Genomic DNA, 23173 nt, shown 5'->3' on the forward strand with positions numbered 1-23173 from the left:
GGCTGATTCCCTTGGGAGAAAAAAAATTAAATTTCAGCCTCTAAAAGAGCCTGAGTGCAATGTTAGGAAATTAAACCCTTTTTTTTTGTTTGTTTTTTGCTTTCATTTAAGGCTTAGTAAAGCTTGTTTAAAGTTAATTCCTTCCTATCCATGCTGAAGTCCTTTGGAAGCAGCACTGGCACATGCACAGCAACACTTGGTACTCTCTGATGCCAAAACTGCCATTTCCCCAAGGCTGACAGAAGCCCAGAGCAGAAAGAAGACCTGTCCTAATAACTCTGGCATGATGGCACCATCCCTGCATGTTGTCTTAGCACGAATTCTAGCATCGTTATAGTGCAAGGGATCTCACATCTCCAGGGCCTCCTACCTCCTTGAGGTTCCTTCACAATGCAGCTCCTCCATGTGCTGCCTGTCCCTGGTCCTTGCAGCAGTCATTCGACTCCTCTTCCTCACAGCCAACAAATGCCAGCTCTCTTCAAGCACAACCAACAAATGCCATCTCTCTCTTCAACCAGCTCACTCTTTTTTAGCACTTAACTCTTATTGGATACAGGTGTGGCTTGTTAAGATCTGGGCCTGTTTCTAATCTTTAGGAATTGGTTCAGCTGCAGCTCATTGGGGGATAAGATTACCTTCTACACTATTTTTCTTACATTCCATCTCTCCACACCTGCACACAGCAAAAGCTCAGGCTCAACTCAGCTGAGCAGAAACCTTGGTTGGCAACTCAACATCCCCTCCCTCCATCCCAGGCTGCCAATCTGCCACCCCAAGGAGAAACCCTCTGACAACATCTGGGGTGAAAAGCCACCACTGGCCTTGCTGCCCACTCCAGCCCAGCTCAGTGCCCACAGCAAACATCTCCAGATGCCTTCAGCACTGCACTGACAGCCTGTGCCCGTGTCCTTGTGGCAGGAGACCAAAGCATCTTTCCAAACAACACCCAGAGGTGCAGAGTGTCACATCTAGAATAAACCTTCAGGCCAGAAATCTGGAGTGAATATAAACACATCATGGGACAATTCTGAAAACCCATACAAAGGAACAGCAGGACATCCTGTTGGTAAAGCTCTGAACGTGTGCCTCAGTGCTCCTCAGCAGGGATGCTTCAGCTCCAGTAGGGCCAAGCAAGCAAAGTCATCCATGCTTCTTCCCATGGGTGCTCTGACTCCTTGCCTAGATGGCACATAACATCCCACTGGTGAAAAATCAGATTTGAAACTCAGAGTTTGAATCCAGCAGCATCAGAAACCATAACTGCTCGGCCCAGCAGTGCTGTGAATGCAGAACTCATCAAGCAGCTCTGTCTGTGTGTGTTTGCTTGTCCTACACACCAGTAAAACCATGCCCATGGCATGATCCCAGGTGTTTGCTTGCTGCCTCCAGATTAGTGCAAAACCCTGGCTCACAGCTGGATATGGCACAGCCTCAGGGAAACCCTGCCAGAGGCTGTCTCTGAAGCATGGCTGGAAAGCCCTCAGGAAAACAGCAAGATCTGCAAATTCTTTATGTCAAGCCTGAGGTGGAAGAAGTTAAGAAATGCAAGATAAGCTGGGGCTGGTAATCACAGCAGCAAGGTCCTGTGCAGACAGCTTCTCCTCTCAGCAGCCCTTCTGCATGGTCACAGTGGGGCAGAGCGCTGGCTCCCACACCCTGGGTGACACTTCTGTCCCAGCACTGCTCTCTGCTGTCCCCATCCACAGGGCCACGGGCACAGCCAGGACACAGGTGCCACCGTGGGCCTTGGTGCCAGGCTCCTGCTGGCCCTCAGCCGTGCTACAAGCCAGGAGAAAACACAGCACTGCTTCCCCGTGGGAAATCCCCGTCATCTTCTGTGCAGGACCAGCTGCCAGCAGGTGTGAGGCATTTTCAGCACCACTCCACCTTCCCCAGTCAGCAGCAATTTCCACCTGTGAGATGAAAAACTGCAGGAGGGTCCCCACAGACTCAGGTACCAGCTGTGTCTCCTGGCCAAGGTGGGCTGGATGTGCAAGAGCAGCTACCCAGGGATCCTGGGCAATCCTTTATTTCCCCATGAGTGCACACTGGATGGGAAACAGCCTGAGGGGACAGGATAAAGTGGCTTTCCTCTTGCTGGCCCTGAGGAACAAGGGCTGGGGGAAGGCTCTGATGTGGGGTAAGGGGACAAGAGCTGTCCTGGAGCAGGGGATAGGGCAGGAGAACACTCAGAGCAGCGAGGGAGTGACTGGAAAAAACTGACCCAAAGCAGCCAGGTTTCAATGCAGACACAAGTCTGGGTGATCCCACCTGCCAGGAGCTGGCCAGGCTTTCTCAGAGCAGCCAGGCTTTGACTGCAGGGAGAAAGAAAAAGGGGATATGACAAACAATTGGATATTTTCCTCTTTTTCAACACCACATTGTTCTGTCAGGGGAAACAGAGCCCTTTGCATCCAATCTCAACAGGCAGTGATGGACAGTCCTCAGAAGTCTGATGCAAGGAGACAAGCCAGTACTATGCCACGTCTTTTCTGTTTAATTCCATATTTCACTCTGTTTCTGGTTTTCAGGGCTCTCTGAGGCAGCAGTCTGTCCATCTGCTCCTGGCCCACCCCACTGCTCTCACAATGTGCCCAGGGCCATCCGTGCTGGGTGTCCCTGGGTGTCCCCAGGCAGCTCCTTCCACACTGAGCACAGCCAGGGTTCACTTCACCTTGGAGCTGAACATCAGGAAACCGTACAAACTCCCTTTCCTCCTGCCCCTCATTCATAAATTTAATAAAATAACAATAATAATAATAATAACAATAATAATAATAATAATAATTAAAACAAAGGCTTATTGGAGCTGTTTCTGCTCAACTTTCCACAGTCTCTTTTCATGTCACTCTCTGTAATCAGATTTTTCAAGAAATACTGTGAGAAAAAAAGAATAATAATAATAATTATTATTAGAATAATAAAAAGCATCTGGAACCAGCTCAGAAGATTTCTAATGCTTTTCAGCTTGACTGACTTGGAGTGCATTGACCACACCATTTATATTTTCTTCAGGTACCTGCAAGAAAACAAAAAGAAAGGTCATGTTCCAGCAAAAGGGGTGACAGGGAAAAGAGAGGCAGGAGACAAAGCCAGACCAGTCCCAAGGAGGCAGCAGACACTCTGCTGGTTTTTGCTTACCCCTGAAGTCCACTGAGGAAGGGCTGTACAAGGACAGCCCTGTTCACCTATGGTGCCCCCAGAGCAAACAATCAGTGAGATGCTGTTGGGTGGTGGATGCTGGTGGGAACCCAACTGTGCTGGGGCTTCTCCTTCCCTCTGCTCCTCCTGCCCCCTCCTTTCCCTTCCCTTTGCTGGTGAAGCCCTTGCATGCCAGGAGCTGATGGATTTGTGTGGCTGCTGAGGGCTCCAGCAGGCTCTGGGGCACCCCACAGGGTTGGGATCTGCAGTGGGGTGGCAAGGCCATACTGGGCTGTCCCTGTGGAGCCCCTCAGGTTTGTCACCTGCAGTGGGGTGGGAAGGCCATGCTGGGCTGTCCCTCTGGGTACTGGGGATGGACATTTAGGGCAGGGTATGGGGCAGGTCTGGGGGGCTGACCCCAACCTCTGGCTCATCACTCGATGCCTTGGACCGAAGCTTCTGGATGGAGGGGATGGGATGGTGAGGGATTGATAGAGAGCCAGGGTGGGGATTTGGGGATGATCTCAGCAAGGGAGAGGGACTACACAGGTAAAGGGAAAGGGGAACAGCCTGGGGTGAACTGTTTGGGAAAACTATGGGGACACAAAACCCAAACTACTTCAAAGTATTCCAAAGTATAAAAACACGCTACAAGTGTGTGACAGGAGAACACACCCATCAAAGAGAAAGAGAGCTACCAGTCTGTTTGAGATGCTTTCTAATCCAGCCTTGTGAGGAGATTTAACCATAGAAGACTGTATTATTAATGATGTCTTTTTATGCTTACTGCAAGAAAAACCTCTTGTAACTGAAGATGCAAAATATCTCAGAGTGACTGTCAGTGGCAGAAAAGAACATCAAAAGTAAAGTTACATCTGGCAGAAAAAGTGTGTCTGAACTCTACATAAACTCCAAGACACTGGCAGCTCTTGGAAAGTGGAAAGAGGACTGAGGGAAGAAGAAATTATCCCTAAGTTGTTGCAAGAAGCCAATATAATTCATATCAAGTAAATTGAAGAAGGAACTGTCTCCTCTACAAGGTGTTTAAAGCCAAGAGTACAATACCTGGATTCACTGGACACTCTCAAGAGCTCAGACAGTGGAAATACAACTGGTTGGGTCTTTCTGTGAAGCTTTTAACAAAACTGAGGGGAAAGTCCATGAGAAATAACAAGAAAAATGTTCAATTTTCCAATAGGAAGATGGAATAACAGCAGTCAGCTCTGATGATGTGATGATGTGATGACAAAAGCCATTTGGAAAGGAAGAAAATAATCTTAAAACTAGCATACAGCAAACTCTTCTAGTTTAGAAGGCAAACCCCAGGACATCTTCCCCCACAGGGAACAGGACTTTGAGGCAGGAATCTCCACTGCCTCCCCTTCATCATTTTTCCCAGTACACTGAACAAACACTGAGGTGCAAGGAGCTGTTTGACTCTTTTCCTCTACATAAGATAACGAGAAAAAACATGGTTGTCAATGATTTTTAACCCCAGCCAGCCCCAGTGATGTTCAGGGGCTCTCTCTGTCTGATTCCTCAGCTCTGGCCAGACCCATCTCCTCCATGAAACACAGCGCTCCTTCACTCCCTGCAAAGTGCCTGACCCCCTTAACAGCACAGAAATTACATCAATCACCCCACACAAACATTTTGGCAGGGTTTTCTCCAGGACAGATGTTTTGATTTGTAGGACCCATCCCAGTTTGCCACCAGTGGAGGAGTCCCTGCCCCAGGAAAGGAGCCTGTCCAAGGCAGCTGGAGCACTGTGCTCCCTTCTCAGTGCAGATCAAAGCACTGAGCAGGGAGGAAGAAGCAAAGCTCCAAATTACATCCCAGACACAGCTCCAGCCTCTTCAGAAGCAAAATGCTGGTGAAAGAGAGCAAGACACCTGTGAACATGAGGCAGCAAGAGCAGAGAGTGCCTGGAAAGGCAACTCTTCTTCCTTGCTCTCTCTAGAGGGAGCTGGTAACCGTGATTCCCTCCAGCCTGGCCCTGCATCACCCAGGGGATTCACCACAGACCTGGAGATTCCCATCTCAGCACTGGGATTTCCATCTCAACAAAGGGATTTTGTCTCTAGCACAAGTCCTGATTACCAGGGTAAACACCTACAGGTACAGCATGGCAGGAAGACCTGAGCATTACACCCAGGTCAAAGAAAAATAAAATAACAAAAACCACCTTAAGATGCACAAGAGAAAAAAAGATCAGATCAAAGGGAACAACTGAAAGGTACATTTTTACAGAGTACTCTAAATTACTGACAAACTACCTGAATTAAAGAAAGGGAGAATTTAGAGAAAGGGTTCAAGATACATTTATTCCCTGAGTATCTGGGTAGCAAAGTTAAGGAAAACATGACAAAATCCAGGTCAGGTGTTGGCCAACAAAATCACCCTAGAGCAACAAGCATCCAGCCCAGCCAGCACACCCAGAGCAAAGTCAGGCAAAAAATGCACCTTCCAAAGGATGGATGGGTTTGACAACTAGAACAGCACTGTCCAGGTAAAAAGGCTTTTGAAACCATACATAAAGAAAGCAGTAAGTAGCAAAGAAAAACACTGCTTTGAGTAAGGAAGACCTGCAGACCTGCATGCCCCCCTAACAGCCTGCCAGCTGCTGGGAGCAGGATCTGTGGGGCTGGAGGCAGCAGGAGGAGCACTCTGAGAAGGTGGAGCTGCCTGCAGAGTCATGCAATTGTGTGCTGCAAGTTTTCAGCTCCAGATCTATTTTAGCTGATAGGGCTGAGCTCTCCAGATATGGCTTGACATGTAGAAGCACTCTGCAACGTGTGCTCTGCACAGAAAGTGCACACCTGGGGCCACACAATGGGCAGAAATGGGAGGCAAAGCTAACAGTATTGATTTTTAAATGGTGTTTTATTAGCTTATCTTATCAGCACAGTTAATATTAAAAAATATAAGACAAACATATATAACACTCTGACCTTTGCTATCTGAAATAATATTTACTTTTACTCTTTACACACAAGACCCATCAGCTGCGAATGGTTCACACCAACTGTGAAAAAACAAAGTCATTATAAAACCCCCAAACCTGCTCTGATCCCACTAGAGCTTTTACAGGTCAAAGGCAGGGCCTGAAGAGTGAATTTGCAAGTGATGGAAAGAGAAGTATAATGCAATAAAGGGCACATTTAAGAAAAAAAATAAGAATAGTATAAAGCAACTGACTCCCTCCTTCAGAACTGGGGAAATGGGTTCCAAGAAAAATGCCATCCCATTTGTGGCTACAAGCATTGCATTTTCCCTTTCTAGGGAAATTCCTCATTTTTGAGGGTGTCTTCTCTACAAAGGAAGAGCAGAGGTAGGCTTAGAAAGTAAAATATCCACAGTACAAAAAACAAAGAGAACTCTCCAAGGATGGCAAAACTCCTGTGTTGATGACTGTGCTGCAGCTGCTTATGGGCACTCATGAGAACAAACATGGGAACAATCTGATCTGCTTCAAAATCACCTTCTCCTGCTGTGCTGGCAATTATTGCTTGTTTATCAAAAACCAGGAGGATGCAGGGACAGCAGAGCTAATAGATGGGTCACAGGTTAGGACAACACAGACATCAAGAGATGAAGGCAGGGGGGCTGCTACTGGTAGACTGTCCAAAGAGTTCCCAACACACAAAGGCAGCTGTGATGAGCCACCCTTGAGGGGAAGGAGGCACCTAAGGCAGCACCTTCCCCTTAAGGCTGGGCTGTCCCAGCACTGTCCTGAGGGTCTGGAGCCTGCAGCTACTTTTGGGAGCAAATGGAAGGGTTTGTGCCTGTTTCTAATAGAAGATACAGATGCAGAAGGAGAAGGTGCTCAGAAGTTTCACCACTGCAGGTAAGGACTGAGAACAAAACTCACTAACACAGCTTTGCCTGGGGCAGGGCTGGGCTTGGTTCAGCCTCTCAGGCAGGGCAGGGACAGCCAGGAGGCTGAAGGCAGGAATTTGGGGAGCTACACTGGAGCAAAGGCACTCCAATGAGCTATCCAGATGAGAAGTGACATTCTCATTATGTTTTCTGCTAAGGAAAAGATCTCCCATACCCCAGAGAAGCTGGATTCATACTCACCAAGGCGTGATCAAACTTGAAAGTACTGATGTAGTAGGCTGGGATGTCAGCTGCGGCCAAAGGCTCAGAAATCTGAGCGACAATTCCACATTCATCTGTGGGAGACAAAACATCAAACATTGTCTGCAGGGGCTTGCAAAAGTTCCAGAGCTCACCAGCTCCATGCCTACATGTGGAGAAGTTTGTCTTCACAATCACAGAATCACAGAATTTCTAGGTTGGAAGGGACCTTTAAGATCATCGAGTCCAACCCATGTTCTAACAGTTCAACTAGGTCAAGCTCCAATCAGAAGGAAATCTCTGCAATAAAATGTATTCTTTCTCACAGAATCAAGTTTTTGGGCCACAACAATACATTGCACATTTAGTTTTATGACCTTCTTTTTGCTACAGAGAAAAACACATTCTCCAAAGGCACAAAACCATTAGAACTGGAATGATTTAGAGGTCCAAAGAAAGGCACTGAACAATGATCAAGAAGAAAGCACAAAGCTCAGCCCCATATATCCTTAACATCCATTTTTCTCTGTTATTGAACACTTGGCCCTGCAACTCTGAAAGAGGAGATGCTGACCCATTAGTCAGCATGGACACATGGTTCCTGGGCTGCAGCCCCTGAAACAGGATTTCACTCCAATTTCACCACAGAATCATCACAGAATGTTAAAGGGTTGGAATGGACCTTAAAGATCCTCTGATCCCAACCCCCCATGCCATGGCAGGAACACCTCCCACTAGAGCAGGCTGATCAAAGCCTTATCCAACCTAGCTTTGAACCCTGCCAGGGCTGGGACATCCACAGCCTCCCTGGGCAGCCTGTGCCAGAGTCTCACCACCTCACAGGGAAGAATTCCTTCCTAATCTAATATCTGACCTCAATTTCCCCTCTTTCCATTGGTACCCATCTCCCCTTGTCCTGTCCCTCCAGTTCCTGATGCCAAGTCCCTCTCTGGTTTCCCTGGAGCCGTTCAGGCCCCGGAGGTGCTCTGAGGTTTCCACACAACCTTCTCTTCTCCAGGCTGAGCAGCCCCAGCTCTCTCAGCCTGTCTCCATAGGGAGGTGCTCCAGTCCTCCCATGGACTTCATGGCCCCCTCAGGACTTGCTCCAACAGTTCCACGTGTTTCCTGTTCTGGGGACACCAGAACTGTGTGCAGGGCTCTCACAAGAGCACAGCAGAAAAGCAGAATCACCTCCTTCAAGCTGCTGACCATGCTCCTTTGGATGCAGCCTGGGACTCAATTTGCCATCTGGGCTATTTGCTTGGCCTTCTGGGCTTTAAATGAAATTTAAATGGTTCATCTGTCTTGTTTGTTGCAGATCACTGTTTTCAGATGTAATCGCTGTTTTCAGATTAAAACATCAAATATTTAGGGGCCTGGTCAATGTCCTGATGTGCTGTCCATGACATATCATGCTATTTCTACCTATTTGCCTCAAAGATGCATAAACAGAAGGTACATGAAAATTTCCTTCTTGCCACTTTTGGTGGTCTGGTGTAGAAGCTGCAATTAAATACAAAAACTGGCCCCATGTTTTTCAGAAATGTTGTTGAAGCTTGTATTTTGTAGCTGGTTCAGAGCCCACAGGAAGGAGCCATTGCATTTCCTGCAGATCAGGCCTTTGTGGCATTATTCAGATCAGGCCCTTAAAATTGCAGGGGACATAGAGATAACAAGAACACTCCTGCAGGCATGAAGCATTTGCTCTGTGCTACTCAGGACCAATATTCTTTTGAGTAGAGGCAAACATGTGCAGGACTGGATGTGAACCACACCTGTGAACAAGGCTTCCACTTGGACTGCTATAAATCTATAAAAAGTCTACTAGAATCACAGAATTACCCAAGCACTGCACTGGAGTATGACACTGCTTTCTGACCACTGATTTCAGTAATCTCCAATGAATTCCCATGCCACCTTTTAGCCCAGTTTTTCTCTTTAACCAAAGCCCCAGCTGCAGCCACCCCCAAAGTCCAGCAGATGAATGCAATGCAGCTGGAACTGTTGAGCATGCAGCACTTTTAGGAGTATATTCAGAAGTTAAACTATCAAATAGTTTGACATTTGAGTTAACATTTAATAGGAGTGAGGCTTCTATTTGAAAATCTCAGCTCACAAAGTCATGTTAAGCTGCTGGCTCTTAAAAAGCATCAGCTCCAGATGGATTTTTCCATACTCCTTGAAGGCCCTGAGGTGACTGACTGCCTGCACACCAACTGATCCTCCAAATGTTACTTACCAAAGCCAAGAGGCTGCCCACCAATCCTCACCATCTTCCAGAGCTCACCAGATGCACTTGTAAACAACAAATTATTAGGAAATCTGTAAAAAAAAAAAAAAGGAACACCAAACACAGCAATTAAAACACAGCAGTGTGTCAGATTCTGCTCTTCCTGCATCCTTGAGATGTTTGAAGCCAACAATAATGGGGAGTAGCTTGGGCAAACTGCAAAGACTCAAGGCAGGTGGGACAGATGCACCTGCCTGACCCCCCAGGTATCCTGTGGCAAATCAGCAACTCCTGCTGGAGGTGGGGACAGGTACCCAGAGAGGCAGGGGAAAAAAAACCTGTAAGCAACAGGCTGTGTCCCAGCTTTACAAATGTTGAAACTGGGAAGGTTTAATTTGAGCTGCATTTGGGAACAGCAGGATGTTTCCATGCCTGCTCTCAGGAATGTGAACAGAACCACTGGCTTTGTGTCTGAGCACCATCAGGGCTTTTTTCCACCCCATCCTGGAACCACTGCAGAGGTCTCTATTTCTTAGCAGGGGGAAGGAGACTGGAGGCTTAGGGAGCTGCCCAAGGTGGAGCAGGCAGCCTGGGAGAGGAGAATTGGCTCCCCAGATTTCCCAGAGCCCAGGCTGAAGCTCCAGCCCTCTGGCTCCTCTTAAGACAGACAAAGGTTTATCCCAATAAGGTCAAAGAAACTTTCAGGAGGGCAATTGATTAATTTGAAAAACAAGTCCCTGGGGCAGGGGACTTGTCCCCAAGAACTAAACCCAAACTGGCCCAATGTCAAAAGCAAACCTAAGCACTGCTGAGTGCAGCACCCCTCTAGCTCCAGACCTGAGAGCCTGCTGTGCAGACACACACACACACACACACAGAGGCTGGCTGCTCACCAGCTGGCTCCTTCCTTGCTGGACAAACAAAAGCCCTGGGCTCCCACTGCACAGGGATGACTGGGGACATTATCACCATAACAAGACTCTGAACCAAGCCCATCCATGTGTAAGGGGAAAGCAGGAGGACAGCATCACTGACATCCCCAACCTGATTTTGGCCTTTAGCAGGAAAACTTCAAACACCTACACCAGGTTTTCCTTTTGGGTTTTGCTCTTACAAGCACAGCTAATGAGCAACAGAAGAAAAGTACAAAAATCACTTTGCTCCAGTATTCCTCTTTTGGAAGTGAGATAACCCTACATCACATTGATTTGTGATTTCACTGAGGGCTTGGACAGACCAGCCCAAAATTTAGGCACTGGAACTAAAATGTCAGATTTTACTCAGAAAAGTGACAGGGTGTGCAGGCCCATGACACCCATACAAGACAGTCCAAAGAATTAACACTGAGGAGTCTAAGCTGCTTCCTGCTCCTTGGAGAATATCCTTTTTGTTTTAAGGTGACTCTAAGATCAAAGCTCACCTCTGCTGTGTCTGGACATCCATGACCAGGGAGATGTAACCCTCAATGAGAGAAAAGGAGAAAAAGCGAATATGTCCCGAGTCTTCGTTGCCCACCACTGAGTCTTTTACTCTGAGGAAACAGAAGAGAACTCCATTAACTGTGGCTAGAAGAGCACAAAAATGGCTTTTTAAAGCAGATATAGCTAGTGAAACCAGAAATGTTCTTACATTGACTTAGGGAAGTGAAACTGAGTTCTGTTGTATTATACTGATTTGATTTTTTTTATTTTGCAGGTGGAAAACTATCCAGTCCCCACAAGTGACAAAACTCTCAGGCTGTGGGCCAGGAGCCATGGGCACCAAGGGGCAGCAACCCAGCCAGCTGTACAGGCTCTGGCCCTGGGTGGATGTGCAGCACACTGACCACATGGCCACTCTCACTCTGAAAAAGCTCAGCTTCCCAAAGCCAGCAGATGTCTTGGGGCATCCTCAACCACCTGTTTGGCTTCCACCTGTCAGGACAGCCCTCCTGAGCCTGTGAAACCTCCCTCCCTCCCTCCCTCAGTGCAGATCCCTGGCACCCAGAGGAGCAATCTGTGCCTCCAGACACTGGCACACCTCTCCTGGAAGCCCATCCCGTGCAGGACCTACCCATTGGAGTAAAACATGACATCCATCAGGAGTGTAGCAACAGTGGGAAGGGTATCTGGATCCAGGCTGGTGACACAGAACATATTACTTGGGCTGGAAAGAGGATGAATGACAGGCCTCTGAACTGCAAGAGACACACACAGACACACACAGCTGTGAAGCCACATCTGCAGCAGGCTCCTGTCCCATCAGCTGGGTCATCCATGCCCTGGCAAGGGTCACAGAGAAAGCTGACAGTATTTCTAAGGCAGGGCCTCCCTGCTGAAGCCCTGCTGGCTCTCAGACAGGGAATGAGGGGTCTGTGGATGATCTGCTCCTGTGCTACTCTCCCTAAGGGATAAGGTGCTGTTACCCTGCATACCCTGCCCAGCTTTCTGCTTTTTCTGCTTTCAGGCCACTGGGTACATCCACATGAGGGGCCAAGAGAAACTGGAAAACGGAAAAAAAAATGCAGGCTTCCACCATTAAAAGGCAGGGCTATGGAAGGCTGTGGTTGTTGGCAGTCCATCCTGTTTTCCCTCATTTCCTGGGACCTATTTTGCCATAATATCTTGAAAAATTCAAACCCAGCTGCCACACAGCAGTTTGTCTAACAGATTGCAGCCAGTGGCTGAGAAGCAGCCAGCAATTAGGCATGCAGCCTAAGAGAGCAACACAGCAAACTGTGGACTGCTGCATTATCAACACTGTGTTTCACTGGGCCCTTTCTTGATGCTTTCTTTCTTCAAGACTCATTTTTTAAACAAGGTGATTGTTAGCTCTTGAGTGATGAAACTGAGTGGCACTTCATAATAACTGATCCCTGCTTTGTCTGGTTATGGACAAAAAATTACACACATGTCTGTAGGTAAGCATATGTATGTAAGTTGCTCCTTTTTCTGTTGTGCCCTTTGGCTTGATACTTGCTCCTTTAGCCTGCAAATGTCCTGAGGTTCTGTACAGCCCTGGGCTCTTTGTGGCCTTGATCTTCAGTGCATCACTGCAATATTTAAACAAGCTTTTAGAGAAGCCATTTTCCTTTGGAATATTGAAGTGTGGAAATACGGGCTGCAGACAACATTATTTTTGCAACAGCAATGAACTGCACTTTAACCTTCTGTCCTACCAAAGGCATGTCTTCTCTAGAAAAACCAACATTAGAAGGCTAAAATTCAGCCAAACTTACTAGCACTGCTCAGAAAGTTAAGAACCTACTCAAAAAACCTTGGTTGTACTCAGAGAGGCTTGTAGGATTGCAATCTTAAAACAAGATAAATATTCATCCAAATGCTGAAGGGAGCTAGGAGGCAGAACTTCCATCCCAACCCCTGGCAAGCTGGTCCTTACCTAGTTTTGGTTTGACAAATCCATTTGTTACCCCAAAGTCATCAGCAGCCACTGTCTCCCCATTCACTACTCTGAGGATGGTGAACTCGGCAGCCAGCGTGTGCATCACGAAGGGCAGGTCTCGCTCACGCACCTGGGGGGACAACAGGATCATCTGGGGATGGTGCTATGGGTATCTTATAGTATGGTATTATCTGGGTATCTCATATTATGGTACTATCTGGGTATGCACCAGAAAGGACAAATGGAGTGGAGGGCACAGCAAAGTGGACACGACTCCTGCTGGAGTTAGCATTTAGGTGTATCTTAAGAGAAGCACACTTGGTAGTACCCCTGGGAGGATCAGCAGGATTAAGCACCAGAGTGCTTTTATGACTGTAAAAAGAATGTGGAGATTTTTAAGTGGGAGATGCTTCACCTTTTTTCCAGCATTGCTGCAACAGCTCCAGCACTGCCTGTTCTTCAGTGTTGTATCCTCGGGAAATAAGGCACACACATGTGTGTGTGAGACAGAAAGACAGTCTGTCTATCCATAACCAAAACAACTCTGGAGCCTCTTGGCCATCACCAGCCAACCTGACAGCAGAGACTATGTTGCTCTAACTTTCAGAACCCAATTTCTGAGTGATGGTGGGAAGTGCTACCAGTATCTCCATTTGAGGTGAGACTGTTGTGTGGACTCAGCAAGCATTAGACACCAGACAACCCATGACAACAAATGCTGCATCCCATGGCAAAAGCTCCTGAGATGTCAGAGGGCCTAACTACAAGGAACAGAGCTCTGAGGAAAGCAGACTTTGGTACTTCTGCCACTCCCAGACAACTTGTTCCCAGAACTGCCCAGCTGAATTTTCATCTGGTGGCGATAACCCTGCCTGGTCCCCTCACGTCCTCTTACCAGGATGAAGTCTGTCTGATAGGTGGAGAGCATAAACACTGAGATGTTTTGGTCAGCTAGGGGTGCTATGACTGACTTGGCAATTTTGGTCACTCCGATGGGCTGGGAGCTGGAGAAGCCGCCTCCACCAGACACCACGTTGAGGGCGAGCCACGTTGCATCGGCCACGCTCAAGTGCTCCGAGGAAGGAAGCTCTGCAGAGACAGAAGGGGAGGACAGAGGTTTGTTTTAGAAGCAGAGAGAGCCAGGTCCACCATGTGCCATTATGTGCTTAGCACAGACCTCAGTGCAAGGAGTGAGATGAGCCCCCCTATCCCAACCTCCCGGCCTTCCCACGCTGCTCCACAGGCTCACACTGGGACACTCCTTCATGTACTGATCATATCAATTTCCATGGCAGGATTCACACAGATTGTCAAGGACAAAACAGGGAACTGCAGGTGACTTCACTTGGATGCCAGTGACCAATTCTGTTGACCTTCCCAAGTGGAAATAGCCTGTGGTGGTTGGGTGGTTACAAAAGGAGAGTACCAATGTGGGTCTAACCAAACCGTGTATTCTACTCCCCTCTACGTTATTCCTGACAAACTGTTCATTATAGGTCGATTGCAGGAGCTGCCCATCCCACACCTGACGCCCCAGGCTACACCCTTCAAGGCAGGGGAGTGTTTCTTTTTCATACCAATCACTCAGCTGTGATAACTCCACTTTGAGGAAGCACCAGCACAGTCACAGCCGTCCTGAAGTGGGTAATCCCTGATAGTGGGCATCACCAGAGCAGGAGTTGTAACTTTGACCATCAAGAACTCCCCAAAATCTCCCATGACTCACATTATTACATCATTCCACTGTGAAGCTCCCCACCCTGGGGGAGATACTGAGCATTCCTGCCTGAACCTGAGCTATAGAATCTCAACATCACCACCACCACTGGATGGATGCAGAGGACCAGAACTTCCACAGGACCATGGCATGACTGCAACCATCATTTGACAGGACTGTCAACACCACCCTGACCAACAGGGTGCCAGTCTTCTGTGTTTCATTGCATTTATTGCAATCTTTCTAATAAATTGTAACTCCAACCTGAAATCTCTCTCAAGGTAATTCTATGGGGATTCTCCAGCTGGTTTACTTTCAAAGTAGCACAGTGGTCTTGGACTTAAATATCTATCACACAATTTTTCCAAATATTTTACTCAAGCTGTTCTGACCTCTTTTGTTTCCCTTTTCCCACTCTAATCTAAACCCAAATTTTGTACTCCTGGACTGGAGATGGAGGTTGGCAGAGCAGCCTGGGCACTATCCCTAATCTTTGAAGATGCAGAGCAGGTACCCTGTGCATCTGTGGGCTCCTGCCTCCATCTCTAAAGCAGAACCACCACACAGCTCTGCAAGGGATGGATGGTGTAACACATATACTGGGGATTACAAAGTAAGCAATAATAATGCAAAGATAATGCAAATTACTTTGGAAATGGAAAATACTAAGAATGATCCCATTCCACTTGCTTCTAATCTGTTCTGGTTAAGTAATTAAAAATCTGCAGCTAAACAATTTAATACAAATTATTAACTGTTTTAAAAAACCCTTAATACATTAACAGCCCAGAAATCCAGATGCAGACTCTGGAATGAAGGCATACACTGCTCTAGGATTCTCTGGATTTTTGATTTTTGTTTGGCAAATTATAGAAACAAACAGTTCAGATCCAGACTAACAAATACATAATCCCAGCTAAATCTACCTGAGGTGAGGAACCTGATCTCAGATGCAGTTCCAGCCAGCAGGGACACAGCAGAGGTGCCAGGGGAGGCTTACACTCAGCTCAGAGGTGAGATGCAGCCCAGGAGTCTGAAAGCACAGAGCCCAGCACTGCTGCTCTTACAGCAGCACTCTGGCACTTTAAACGAGTGCTTGCACATCTCCATGTCCACACACTCCTGGTTCCTCCATCCTTTCTTTCTCCTTCAATGAGATCTTTGGGGTTGTTTCTGTACAGCCCCACACACCATGTAATAAATTCCTAACCTCACCCTGGATCCTCAGGCATCCCTTCCCTGAGACACTGACAGCACTGAAAACCCAAAATGATCTGAATAACAAACACATTTTGCTCTCTTCAGTAACCTCAATTGTGTGCAGCATGAAAACAACCCTGAGCACACACACTGAGGGTTCTGCTTCTGCATTTTGATGTTTAGCTTCATAAGCCAATGTTTCTTTTTTAATAAACAGAGCTTACATGGAATGAAAACTAGACACCTGGGAGAGGAGGTAAGTTTGTGCATTAATCAACAGCATGTTATGTCAGAGAGATCTGTGCAAGGTGCTTGAAGCAAATTATTGCAGCAAAATACCATTTTCTCATCAGCTCTTTGCATCAGAAAAGCACCTCCAAGTCCAAGCTTTCTGCTTCACCTGGCATGGAGAAGCTGGAGCTCAAACCAACTGCTGCTGAGCTACATATGTGCCAGGGTCCTGTTCTCACCAAGTGATCCCACCTGCAGCAGGCACATCCCAGCTGTGCCCAAGCCCACTAATCTCACTCCTGGCAGTGAGATCACAGCTCATTCTCTGCTCTATACACAGAGTAGATGATATTCCTGCTTTGTACAGGTGATAAGGACTGCAATTCATTAAAAACCAGTTTAAACACACTTTTGGGCCAGGGATGTGATGGAAGATGCAGTATTTTGTGGCGGACAGTGGCATTATCCCATTTCACTCCAGCAGCAGCTGCACTGGATGAGCTGCCCCAAGAAGACCTCATCAAGTTCTTCCTCAGGGAAAAGGAAGGCTTGATTTGCTCATTGCACTTGTATCTACTGGGAAGTGTTAATAATTTCTGGGTTTATGTGTTTAACAGGCCCTATGAAGTATGACAAGGGCCATTGCATTTGCCTAAGTAACCTTCTTCTCATGATTCAATTAACTTGGAAAAATATATAGGAAGTGATTGAAATACCAATTTTGGACACTGTTTCCACTAGGCAGCCAGACAGAAAAGTACAGCCCAAATTTTAATGAAGCAAACCTAGGCTGAAGGCTCAACAAATTCCTCTAAATAGCATTAAATAAGCCACGTGGGATGGTGCTTTGCCCAGGAAGCTGTTGAATGCTGTAAACCCAAAGAAAGCTGAGAACACCAGTTGTAACACTAGCACAGACTCAGGCAGAGCAAGGTAATAAATAAAGAGCAAAATGAGGAATTGCCCACATTCCATCACCACCACCTTCCCCACAGAAGAACAGATCTCCAGATCCCCACAGCTTCAGCATGGCCACATCCATTGTCCTTCCACTGGGCAGAAATCTCTGCTGGGTTCTCAAGATCCTCTTGCAACTGGTTTATCAGAGTCACTCCCACTTCTGATCATGGGGGATGCCTCAACTCTGGCTGAGGAAGACTCTAACAGGGCAGAGATTTGGGCTTCGTTTGTTATAATCAGGGTTTTCATTCTGACCTTCCATTGGGATGAAGCCTTAAGATTGTTCTGGTTTTGCTGTGCAAGGCCTTGCAGAAGGCACCAGGAGCAGCTCAGCTGCCTGCAGGCTCCATAACCACCACTTGCTGCCCAACATGACAACAACCACAGGCAGAAAGAGCAGGATTCCAGACTCAAGCTGTTCTTCCATCCATGGAACACCACCAGCCTCAACAAGATGTGATCATTGTGATAGTCCCAGATGATTTTCCATGCCAATGCAACACTGGGTACCAAGTGCTGCTGCTCTCCAAAAGCCCATGGGGCTGCTCTCCACTGGCACAGGGACCAAACTAATGCCAGTCCCTGTGCAAAGCAAAGCCAGCCAGCATGTCAAAACATTTAGGATGTGAGTGACTGCTCATTCACAGCACAGATGATTTACAAGCTATGGAGTCTGTCCAGAGCCTCACTGGCAGCCACAGTTGAAGAAGAGCAGTCTCCCCAGCACATCAGCCTGGGATGTGAGGTGGTGAGTATCATAGTGGCCATAATTGGCTCCTGAGCTCCAATAATCAATACCATTTCCAAGGAGGACAACAAACATTGGCTGAATCCCAAATAGGATTGAACTGCTGCTGCTGGAGCATTATGCAATGCTGTAAATACTGTGAGCTGCTGCTCCTAAAATATCCTTGGGAAGATGCTGGGATGATGATGAGATTCCAGCTCGTGGGTCTTTGCAAGCAGCCAAAGAAGTCACAGAGAGCAGGGAAGGAAGATCTCCAGGTTTACAACCCTGTGTCAGTCTGCACAACATCAGAAAAACAACATTCATTCTGCCTACATTTTCTACCCTGAACACCCCTCAGTTTCAAACACCCTGCATAGCAGGAGGCACAGCACTGGGAGAGAGCCCTACCTCTCCAAAAGAACACTGGAACATGTGCAAAATGCTCTGAGGAAGGGCAAAACCACCAGAATTTTTTTTCCTTTTCTGTACCTAGTTTAAATGGGTTCACATTTCTCATGGAAAGGTTATAGCTAAGGGGGAAATAACTGGAAAATGCACAGTTCCACAAGAGAAATGCATTTCACCAATAGCTGGGTGAGTCCTGTACTACATCCTGCCAACTCCCTTCCCCCCACAAAGACACTCTGTGAATTGTTTTCTGTGGACTCTTCCAACTTTACAGCAAGCAGACACCTCTCAGCTTCCAAGTGAAACTGTAGATAAATCATGGATTTATCACAGTGCTTGGAGAGAAATGAAGACCCTCAGCTGCTTTCTTCCTTTGGTGTGGTATGTTGGATCATCTCCTAAGCACTTATTTTCATTCAGTACACAAACTTTTACATTATAGCAGAGTGCTCTGAGGGATGTGCTATTCCCTGATTTCTCCTGGTACTCTGAATGAACCAATTGCTCATTTGATTCATCATAATGAGAGTTATGTTTCCAGCCCCAGTTAACTCCAAATATTAAAAAATAATGAAATTAAAAAATATTGTGGACTTTCTGACCAGTGTTCTGCCTTTAGAAACCTTACACTGTATTTATTTCACCTTTTATAGTTTCCCTCTGCAAAAATGGCAGGGAGAGTCTGACTTGCACTAAAACGATAGAGAAAAAGGCTCCTGCAATATCAGGACCCCAGCAGTAAGTCATTAAAAATATAAATGCTGCCAACTGCAGAAATCATGATATACTGGGAGAGCTGCTGCCCAATGCCACCAAGTGGCAACACAGTTTATATGTACATATATATTCAATAGGATCTTTATGCTCATTAAAGGGTTCTCTTCCCACTCCCCACATTGCCCTGCAGTTTTAAAATCCCCTTTTCAAATGAAGTGAGGGATTATTTGAGGTTGTAGAGCCTTTCCAAGTTCTCTGTCAGCAGCTCCAGGCTGGAGGGGCTGGAGGGGCCATGGGTGCAGCAGGTGGGTGCAGAGCACACCATGCCATGCCCCAGCCATCAGCAGGGAGCTGGCATGCCCAGGGCATGTCCCCTGATATCTGCAGAAAACACACATTTGACCTGGATATCTCTGCTCAGGAAACATTTCAGGAAACTTTTATTCTTTCAGGCACTGTGGGAACTGGCCATATGAGCTCCAAATCCTGAGGGGAGAGTGGGTGGAAGACAACACCTGAATCTTGTTTCTTTTGAGAAATCAGGCAAAGTGAATGTTCCTTTCCTGTTGTGAAATTGAGTGCTCTGTTTCTCACTTCCAGGAAGCTGAGTGAAAGGGGTTAAAGCAGGATAAAGATATTTATTCATCTATCAGTTGAAAATCCAGAAAGAGCTCTATAGCTGGTCCAAAGGCTAGCTTTGTGTCATTACCACTCTGCAAGTGCTTCCTGCAGAGTGCTTTGCTCTGTCCATGGACAAGCCAGTGATCCAGCCCTGTGCTTCCTCCACAGGAGCACACAGGGCAGCATAAACATCCTGGGGATGTTACACTGCAAATCAGGACCTCCCAGAGGATGCAAACAGCCTCTCTTTTGGCCTCAAAACACAAGCTGCTAGCTTTACACTTTATAACTGTGAGCAGGGATTTCTGCTGCCACATAAATCGTAAGCAAGATGCCGTGGGCAGTTTGCAGCAGAGAGAGGTGGCTGCAGGCACAAGGCTCGTGGTGTGAGTTTGATCTGAGTGCCACAGAGCACTCCCACACCAAGGGACTTGGGATCTGAGTACAAGCCAAGCAAGATGAAGCTCATCACTTAGCTTTGAGCTGAGGAACATGATTATTAGGTCTAAAAAAGTTATTGCTTATGTGCACAGGAGGAAAAAGAAAATCCCACAGCTCCAATGCAGCTGAAATCATCTTAGATGCCAACAAGCTTGAGATCATCCAGGGGAGAAGTCAGCATGCCCATGACCAAGCAGCTTTTGCCATTTTTTCCATTGATGCTAATGGTTTGGTCAGCTGTCACCTTCCTCAGAGGACAATACTGGTGATCAGAGAATCAGAGGATGGTTTGGGTGGGAAGGGACTTTCACAAACCACCCAGTGCAACCTACCTGCCATGGGCAGATATCAGTTTCTCTGGGTCTGGATTGAAGGCACTTGAGATGGTATTTCATGTTTGGACTCAGGTGTTTATTATTTCTTATCAGTGAAACAGCCTCACAATCAGGTTTCTCCAGGAACAGGGACAGAAGACAAGGGAGTCCTCTAAGCCCTTTGCTGGAGGGAAAGACAATCACATTCTTTATTTTATAAAAATTAGTAAATTCAAACTTCAATTTCTGTGTCTTTTTTTGCTCTTTGTGCATCTCAGATTTGCTCTTGATGCACCTGGGCATCTCGACAGGACTGGATCCACAGCCAGGGAACCTTGCCACCTCTAACTGTATGCTTCTGTATTTCTGACACTTTCTCCTAACAGAACATGCAAAACAGAGAGTTTTTTTTTAATTCCAAATACCCTCAACAGGGAAGCTGTGAAACCTGTCATCTCATTTTCCTATTTAGCTTTTATCCCACTCACACAACTGTCAAAAGAACATTGTTAAGTTCATAAACTCACACACTCTGCAGTGAGGAAGTAACAGCTTGATGTTTTATATATCTGGCCTCAATGTTTCTGTGCCTCAGTTTCCTACCCATATAGTGAGTACAAACCTCCTATTTCTTCTAAACCTTGCTGCCAAGAACCAGCTGACCTGTTCAGCAGAGGTTTAAATACACCCCACAACTGAAGCATTTCACAGCTAACAAAAAGCAGCATGGAAAATTCCTGCACAAAGATCTGAATGTCTAAAAATGGGTTAGCATGGGAGGGACTGGGAAGTTTTGTTCTGACCTCTCTGAGCATCTTTCTTTGTTTCTGAGGGAGGCAGCTGTTTGTGCTAGTGCTATTCCAGGGATAATCAGGTAGGTTTGAAAAGCAAAGGTCTCTTAATTTCCACTATCAAGACCATAAAAGGCAAACAGGCAGAGGAAGAGAAAGAAAATGAAAAGAAGTAAGCAAAAGACAATGCACTCTAGGGAAAAGCCAGCACCCTGAGCCTGTCCAATCCCACTCTGTGAGCTCTGAGCAGCTGCCTCCAGTCCAGAGCAGCCCTCCCCAAACCCACGGCTCCTAGGAGTGTTCCCAAAGCAATTTCAAGCAGTGCATCTTCCCTCACTTCTTGCATGACATTTATCTTGTACTACTCCTTGTCTGCTGTTACAGATTTTCTTTCAATTTATGGAGTAATTAACTCCAAAGGCTATTTATGGATTACACTAGAATGGGTGAATGTACCCAGTGCAATTTTCTCAATTCAATACAAGCTCTACCCAGTACAATAACCACCTTGAAATTTCAACTATTCATGTGAATAGGACAAATTACACACACAGGGAATTACACATCTTCTCTGGATCCTATGTCCATTTAATGGAAACCACTGTTACAGCCACATACAAGGGAGTCCTCTAAGCCCATTACTGGAGAGAAATGATAACCACATTCATTCCACCTTTATTTTATAAAAATTAGTAGACTCAAAAATCTGCTTCAAACAGCACTGAGGTCACCCAGGGAATTTTTTCAAGCCCTGTTCTCAAAGAGAGAGAAATGACTCCTAACTAGACACATCAAGGGATTTAATACTGGGTATTTACAGCCACCTCAGCAGCTACAGCAGACACTGTATCAGCTTCACTGTCCATGTAAACAATCTGCAGGGGCAAGTGAATATTCTGAAACAGATGGAAACTTTGGATGTAAAGTACCTACTTCTCCTAAACTGTCCCATCCACCATCCCCCAGATCACAACTATTTCTGCAGCCACTCTGATCCAGCAGCTCCCCAGAAGGGCTTTATAAAAAAATTTAGGGAAGAGAGACTACACTGCTGTAAAGCTCCACTGTTATACATTTGCCCACATATCTGCATGAGACAGGAGAGTCTGACATGAAACACTGGAGGTGTCATGTGCAAAGATGGAGAAATCTGCATTTTTACCACCAATGGTACAGTTACAAAGACATCCCAGGCACAATGTCTATGCCCTGGGATGAAGGAGGAGGACAATATGGACCTATCTGGGAACACAGGCACCACTTTCTCAGCAGATGTTAAAGGATCCTCACCTCTGCTGGCATGGACACACAGCCTTCATAGGTTTTGAGGAATGGGATGAGGCAGATCCTGAGGTGTGGCACTGTCCTACAAAGTTTAGTAGCTAGTCTGCTAAAAGCAGCAGAAGTGGGAATGTATTTATGCTGGTTCCAGAGCTGGCAAAGGAGCATGTGCTGATTAAAATGATTTTTTCTGCTCAGCATGTCCTCAGCTATATTTGTACAGAGCTGAGATGACGCCATGTGGCTGACTGATCTATTTACACCTCTGGAGTTCCCTGCTCATCCCCATCCCTGCTCCTCAGTTAAGGGTGCAGACATGAATTTGGGCTAGTTCCAGCAATCCAATATGCCTGGACACCACTGGGACTGGACAAACCAGTGACTTTTACCTAATATAAGCTGTTCAGGATCTCTCTCCTGCCTGAATACAAGCAAGCAGAGGAAACTGAAAAGCTCATTTCTGGAGGAGAGCTAAAATTCAGTGAATTTTATTGCTGGAGCATGTTGTGAAAGCAAAAAGCAGCAATAGCCAGATTAATACTCTGCTGCCCTTGCTGACTGTAGGAAGCAGAGGCAAGAAATATGCTGTGTTCATAAATGCACCATTTCTGTGCAGCTTTATTCTCTTCCTTCCAGACCTTTTATATTCCCTGCCCAGCTGGATTCTGGCTCAATGTCTAAGTAGAGCTGCAGGCTGTTTCACAGGTGCCTTGTCCCTGCCAGACAGAGACAATCCACGTGCAGGAATGCTGGGGCAGTGACAATGGCTGCAAGTGGATGCTGTGAGTCTGTAACTGTGGTGTGGCCCCACAAAATATTGTTGGATTAAGCCCTTTTTTTGACCTAGAGATGGGGTAACTGAGAGGCATTTTAAAAAAGTTTTATTCTATTTTCAGTCTCATGTGAAGGGTGAGACATATTAGCTCCTGG

The 23173-nt window shown here is 46.5% G+C and overlaps 1 protein-coding gene across 2 annotated transcripts in view; it reads right to left on the reverse strand.

Moving 5' to 3' along the window:
* Positions 1-2474: 2474 nt before the first annotated feature.
* CASTOR2 (cytosolic arginine sensor for mTORC1 subunit 2) overlaps positions 2475-23173 on the reverse strand; it is a 114391-nt gene continuing 93692 nt past the window's right edge. For both annotated transcript variants that reach the window (XM_084219185.1, XM_084219186.1), the window contains 7 exons: positions 13728-13921; positions 12830-12962; positions 11504-11627; positions 10872-10982; positions 9461-9543; positions 7222-7316; positions 2475-3019 (listed from right to left, as the gene is read on the reverse strand). In XM_084219185.1, the coding sequence (XP_084075311.1) occupies positions 2954-3019; positions 7222-7316; positions 9461-9543; positions 10872-10982; positions 11504-11627; positions 12830-12962; positions 13728-13921 (806 nt within the window). In that variant the 3' untranslated portion in view covers positions 2475-2953. The remainder of the gene's footprint in view (positions 3020-7221; positions 7317-9460; positions 9544-10871; positions 10983-11503; positions 11628-12829; positions 12963-13727; positions 13922-23173) is intronic.

This window comes from Fringilla coelebs, assembly GCF_963513975.1.
Source record: "Fringilla coelebs genome assembly, chromosome: 20".
Taxonomy (NCBI): Eukaryota; Metazoa; Chordata; class Aves; order Passeriformes; family Fringillidae; genus Fringilla; species Fringilla coelebs.